This window comes from Amphimedon queenslandica, unplaced genomic scaffold (assembly GCF_000090795.2).
Source record: "Amphimedon queenslandica unplaced genomic scaffold, v1.1 AMPQUscaffold_12940, whole genome shotgun sequence".
NCBI classification, from domain to species: domain Eukaryota; kingdom Metazoa; phylum Porifera; class Demospongiae; order Haplosclerida; family Niphatidae; genus Amphimedon; species Amphimedon queenslandica.
In genome coordinates this window covers 40518-47460 of record NW_003546824.1, presented here as the reverse complement: position 1 = coordinate 47460, position 6943 = coordinate 40518, and the positions used below count along the sequence as shown (strand labels likewise).

General features: G+C 34.4%; 1 protein-coding gene across 1 annotated transcript in view; it reads right to left on the bottom strand.

The window, feature by feature from the left end:
* The window catches only part of LOC109586129 (uncharacterized), an 11389-nt gene that overhangs the window by 1984 nt on the left and 2462 nt on the right, over positions 1-6943 (bottom strand). The window contains exons 3-11 of the mRNA XM_020002299.1: positions 5474-5780; positions 5077-5163; positions 4929-5024; positions 2636-3193; positions 2521-2589; positions 2246-2457; positions 2035-2193; positions 1583-1984; positions 79-1339 (exon numbers count right to left, since the gene is read on the bottom strand). Of these exons, the coding sequence (XP_019857858.1) occupies positions 79-1339; positions 1583-1984; positions 2035-2193; positions 2246-2457; positions 2521-2589; positions 2636-3193; positions 4929-5024; positions 5077-5163; positions 5474-5780 (3151 nt within the window). The remainder of the gene's footprint in view (positions 1-78; positions 1340-1582; positions 1985-2034; positions 2194-2245; positions 2458-2520; positions 2590-2635; positions 3194-4928; positions 5025-5076; positions 5164-5473; positions 5781-6943) is intronic.

Below are 6943 nucleotides of genomic sequence, written 5' to 3'. Positions count from 1 at the left end.
CTTCAAATCGCTCTCTCCAGTTATCAATAACAGAGTCAACACTGGTAGAAGTGGAAATGCCCTGCTCTTTGCAAATACTGTCCAATTCTCTCTCCAGTGAATAGCTGATGTAATCATTGCTGCATGTGATTGTTCTGTTTAGTCCTAGCTCTAATAGAAACTGCAGTTTTGCATCGTAGCTTGTTGGCTCAGCATCATGACGTTTTCTTTTGATATCTTCACTAAGTGTACCTTCGATAAACTTTGTAATTTGAATAATGAAGGCTTCATTTTTTCTTGATGATAATATGTACTTAATGTCATCATTATTAAGTGAAAACAATGCCCAAACGCCAATTGCACCAGAATTTTCTGCTGTTCTAAGAGCTTTTGCAGTATCGAGAGGACTATTAACTAAAGGAACTCTAATTTGTTGTTCCATAAAACCCCCTAGCATTGTGACACAGGGAGTTAGATACTCATGAATAATTTTGTTGACTTCCTGAAGCATGCTACTGTTTACTGCTGCAATACCGAGAGTAGCTGTTTTATGTGAGCTAGAAAGGGTCGCAAGGCGAGTTCTGGCATTTTGTAGAACTTGTGATAATGGTGTTAGAGCATCAGAATCTGAAGGAGAAGAAACAGCTTTTGATATTGGATATAACTCGCCGATGTTCCTCCCACAAATTAATTTGAGATCAGGAGGAAAAGGCCCTCTCTGTAGAGCTTCACATATTTTTTGAAAACGTTCAAAATATGACAAACAACAGTCATGAGGTGTTAAGAAAACTGACAAAACCCTATCTTGCACAGATAAGGCACTGCTCTGTGAAGATCTCACTTTTTCACGCCTCTTTTGGCTTCGTCGCAATGGCTTCAGTACATGTGGTTGTAAAAAGTTTTTATCTTGATCAAAAGAGTGAAGATGCTTCAAAACTCTAGTTCTTAAATGTGGTTTTTCTACACCATCAAAATCACCATACATTCTATGCATGCTTAGTTGATCTAATTGAAGAAATCTGGGCAATGCACCTTTATCATATGCTTCAATAGCTCCAGAGATCATCATTTTTGAGACAGGGATTGAAGACACATGAGCAGCATTAACAATAGCTTGTCTAATCTTTGCAGAAGAACTTGGAGTATCACAACTAGCTACAGCAAAAATTGCACTTTCCATGGGAACAATAGTAGAGGCTTCTTGTAGAAATCTAATTATTTGTTTAAATCTTTTGGTCGGTCTACCAGAACTAACAGAAGGAGATTGTTCAAGTAGAGCACTGAGGAACGATAATTGAATGATTTGGCTTGGTGTCTGCTTAGCTAGTTGACTTTGACGAAATGAAATGAAATCTGGTTCCTATAATAAATTCAATTCAGGTAATCAATACTTTTACAGTAACAACACTAGCAGGTTCATTGTTTTTCCTTTCCTGCCCACATCAGCAATTAACTTTTATAATTATTTATACCAGTATACTATACAGTATACACATCAATTTATATTGCAGTGAATATTAATAAAGCACCCACCCAATAAGGAAAAACTACATGGTATGAATCAATTTAGAGTGGTCTTATAAATTTAAAGATTATAACTTACATTGTAAATGATTGGAACATCACTTTTGAGAGGATTCGAAAATCTGCTATGAACTCTGATTTGAGAAGTTGTACTTCTATCTTCAAAAAAACATTCATGATTAAGAAGCTGATTATAACATATCTGTTTCTGAGCAACACTCTCAACAGATGTTTCAATCAGAGCATTAAAATTGGAAAAATTAACTTCAATTTCAGAGCAAAACCAAAGATTATCACCATTGATAACAATTGATAGCTCATTCCCACCAGGGTGTTTGTGTTGACAAAGCTCAATTTTTGAAATTGATGGCACTAGTGATTCCACAGAGCCAGCAGCTAAACTTTTGCGAGATGGAATACAGTACTGCTCTTTATCAAGATAGCCCCGAAGCACATATTGATAATATGCTTGCATGTCACACTATATACATAAAACATATATCACACAAATCGATACACTCATTATTATACCTGTGAAGATGGATTAAAGGTTACAGAATCTAAACTTGGTGATTTAGTACACTTTAGTCCATCTTTTTTTTTCTGAATCAGGTATAAGCTTTCTTTAAACATCTGATAAAGGTGTAATAACTCCCGACGTCTAGTTCGATAAGGTCGCAATGAACAAGGCTAAAAATTACACAACTATGACACAAAATACATTTAAAAACTAGAAAAATACCTTAAAATCAATAATATCCAATAAAAATACATGAAATGCTTTTAAATAATCCAAGGACTCTCGAAGTCGGCTTAGAATAATTGATAAGTTATCTCCCGGAAATCCAAATAAAATGCAGGCCACATTTTGAAGCAAAATCTTTGCACTAAAATAAGGTAAATTCCATAGCTGGACTAAGAATGACACAGCAGGCAGCATTCCATCTGAAAAACCTAAAAATGACGTTAGCATAATTTTTGTGCTGAATAAAATTTTATAGAAAACCATAAACAAACCTGTAAATACTAATCTTTTGTTTTGATGCAACAACTCACAAAAATAACGCAATGGCAAATCCACATTACCTGTACTTAAATTTTAAAATACAGACTAATATCTAAAATAACTAACCTCTAAATGCAATGTAGATAATATTTTCTTGAAGAGCAATTAAAATATTCATATCATTGGACAAAGATGCTTTCTCAAAAGAATGACCAAACTCTGACAAGTAATGATCTAGTGGCTGTCTCACTTCTAAAGTATTAGCTTTAGAAATGACTAAATTACAAAGACTAGCATGATAAACCACATCTGTAGAAAAAATTGGTGGCAGTGGCACATCTTCAAGATCATCACTAGAATGACTAGATGAATCCTTCAAGTTGGATATTTTTTCATTATGCTCCTTGTAAAGCTCATCCAGTCTGTCATAGCACCAGTCATTGATATCCATTGGAATGAGAGCATTCATTGTAAGATTGTTCAATTGCTTGGTCAATGTGTCCTTAGATAAACCATCTTCCAATTTCTTCTTGATATGACTTTCAATCCGTGCTTTGATGCGATCAAGGGTTGCTTGAGTATCAAGCCCAGATTCACTGAGATCAGATGCATAAACTTGAAGAGCATTTTTCAACTGCTTAATATGAGGATCAGCATCACACTGATCAATAGTTTCTTGCATGACTATAAAAATAAAATTATAATAAACTTCGTATCAATGACTTCATATTTGGAAATTTCACCATACTAATACATTTGGCAGTTTAAATATTATCAAATTGCTAATATAAAATATTTTATAGATGTACAGAAAAGAAACCAAAACACACATGCCACATGCCAGTATTTGCAGACCATGTGTTATAAATAGGACAACCAGCTATAGAACAATGTAAAACATGTACAAACAACAAAAAATGTACTAGTATGGGCTTCACCCAATAATAAACTAGAGCAGGAGAGTGAAGAGATGGAGATGTGTTCTTGTATTGTGGTCACTTAAACAAACAGACCATCAATAACTGCCAATTTGCAAGGTCTGTGCAAATACTGTATACGTTCAAATTTTTAAGTGTTTAAAATTAAGTGTTTTCAATGAAATGTACTCAAAAGTTAATGTTCGTGTGAGCTAATTTTCGTGTTCTGGCCATAGTTTACATACAATAGAATGGCATTAGAGGTGGTTTAAATTTCGTGGATTTAAGATGAGCACAAAAACACCTTGAAAATTAAGATGGTAAATTATAGCTAGAAAGAATGTAAAGCATCAAGGGGCTCTAACTCCAGGCCACACCTCCTAGTTACACTCCCAAACATATGCACACGTACAGTATGCATACAAATAAATCTCATAAGTAAGGGCTTCGCCTAATTATTAATTAGCTTTGCCCACACTTTGCATAGGTAAGGACTAGATACTGTTGCTGGTCTGTCCTTCATTCATTCATTGCCTTTGCTCACACCGTAGGCATATGGATATAAGGGTACTGTCAATTTCACTTCTGTACGAATGGTGCATGAGTAACTTTCAGTGAATGAATTTATTAGGATCACATGATTCCCACGCAGTACGCACTGTTCAAATGTAAGTGAAATCAACAGTATATACTGCAATCGTCATGTCAATGTGTGTGTGTTTGCAAGATGGTGTCTTCTTCTCTGTTTTCAAACCCTTGTTGCTCTTTGTTTAGGTCCTGAAGTGTCCCACTGTCAATTAAAACACTTTGTAAAAGTTGTTTTTCGTCAGTTCGCTTCTTTATCCATCTTCTCAGAGGCAGCATAAACCAGCAATGCTGCTAAATGTAGTCTGAAATACAGTACATATCAAAAAAAGGCTAAGTAGCTACCCCACAGTTACTCTACTTTTGCGTAAGTAGTTCGTTGCTCCTTCTCTGCGCATGCTTACTGCGACATAGCAGGACAGTAGTGCGACAGTAGAAGACAGTAGCGCGACATTAGAAGACAATAGCACGACAGTAGAAGACAGTAGAAGACAGTAGCGTGACAGTAGAATCGAGCAAAAATATCCTAAACAGGCTTCTAGAAGGAGAGAGTGGTATTATAGATGAACTTGGAGAGCACAGACTGCCAAAAGAAGCATCCACAAGTTCTACTACAGTACATGTGACTGGGTGGAATCGCAGCATAACGCAGCAAAGAGTAATGAAGAGTAGCGAAGTAGCGAAGTAGTAGCAAAGTACCTATGAACTACCTTCAAGGTTCTCTTCTCTACTGTACCCTACTTAGCCTTTTTTGAAGTGCACTGTATAGGCAGCTCTCTCATGACAAAGGTAATAATGCATTAGAACACATCAAACAGTAGATTAAAGTTTATTTCTTTAAATTTTGGTAATTAAACAGCTACAGGGGCAAGGCCATGCACCACAGGTGTCTTGTTACTAAGGTATTAACCACTTACAACTTTTTGCTGAAGGAGTAGATGTTTTAATATCCTGTGGCTGTGGACATATTTCAGAAGTTTCAACATCTTGTTCTAGTGAATCTAGTAAACTACCTAATCATAATTTAGACAAAATTAATATTAAACAATATCATTAATTAGTTACCTTCTGAAATAGATTCAGTATGATGTGGTACCATCTTTACTTTCTTGTGGCTATGCTCCATCTGCTCTGATGAAAGCAAATCACTACCTAAAATAAAAATCGTATTACACAACAATCATTACTGCCCATAAATTATTAGTTTTACACATGTAGCTTCAGGATGAAGATACATTTTATGAAAGAGGTTGTTTCATGCATGCAAAGCTGGCATTAAAATTTATCAAGGTTCTCTCTGGTGTTAAATCCACAAAATACTTTCATATTACAATGTGCATTGTCTAGTCTACTAATGAATTATAATTAATTTTAAAAACATAATATTGAAAATTAAGTACACCAAAACTCTAGTGTACACATGTACTTACACATGTATACATGTACATGCATAAAAACATACCATAATAATCACTCTCAAGAGATTCTACAATAGAATCTAAAGGAATGTACTGCTTTAAAATGTTTAAAACTCTTTCAAATTTTTGTACAAGATCTTTATTATTTGGTAGACTAAACACATAAGCTTCAATAGCATCTACCAAGTCAGAACCATGATGACGCTGTGTAATCCTATTACGAGTAGTCTCATCTATAATACTATTGGAGCATAGGACACTGGCTACTTCAACAGGATTGAGCATTGCTCTTTTTAATTTTGGTGAATATCTTTTAAAAAGAGTGGCTTCTTTATGTTCAGTGATATCAACCTAAAAATAAGAAGAGCTCATAAAAAATTATAACTTTCAATATACAAAAAATTTTATTTGCATTGCAAAAGTTCAGTACATCTATTTCGGTAAAAAACCAAAAGTCTTTTTCTTTTTGCACCCTGATTCATAATTTCACACTGTATAGGGATACATTTTCTGAGGTTTAAATTTCACTAATTTACTATTTAAAAATATCCACAAAATGGTCAGTAAAGAAAACACTAAATTTTCTTCTCACAAATAAATTTAGATTGAAATGCAATTTTCATGAAATATTTTCTCCAAAATATACCCTTTATACCATAGGTCGGGATATATTCGCGGCTGCTTATTTCACGATAATAAAAACTAATAAAAAGGTTCAATTAAATACCATGGAAACCAATCAATTGTTGCTATGATAATAAGACCATGTGTTTATATAATTACAGTGTTCAGTAGCTACAGTAAATTGGGAAATTTTCGGATAATTTTAATTTTCAGATGGATAAAAAAATTTTAAAATAAAAAAGTAAAAATTTTAAACAATTGAATATTAAAATATTCAGGTAAAAAGGAATTCCAGTATTCGTACCATGTGGCTCTGTCTTCAGTACTGCTCTGTGCCCTCTGCTTTTTCTTTCTTACTCATACTCACTCTCTCTTGGTCTACCATTGAGTTCCTTGATGTCTCTTTAAAGTCATTCACTGTTACTGCTTAATATTGGAATTAAATTTTTCGGGACAAGATGGCTATCCGAAAATTAAAATTATTGAAAATTAATTATCCAATTTATTTTCTAATTGGAAATTTCCCAATTTACGGTAATTATCTATTCTTTAGCAGCTTTAGTGGGAGCCATCCAGTTTTCTGTCCGCTATCTTCTTGTATGGACCACTACCTTTGAGCTCTTTGTTGTAAATCCTTACTGGTCCACATGCATGCTAGTGATAATTAACCACGCCCAAGTCAATAAATATGTGGAGAGTCCCAAGAATGGGCCAAGATACGGCAAGGCAGAGTGAGGAGAGTAGCTCTGTTTGAAACAGTTCCAAAGAGACCAGGGATTAGTAACAACAAGAACAACAACCTAAGAACACTGCAACAAAGTCCTTTGCTATTAATATCACGGCTTTTTCAATTAAAATTGCATCTGGTAACCATGGTAATTGCTGAGTAC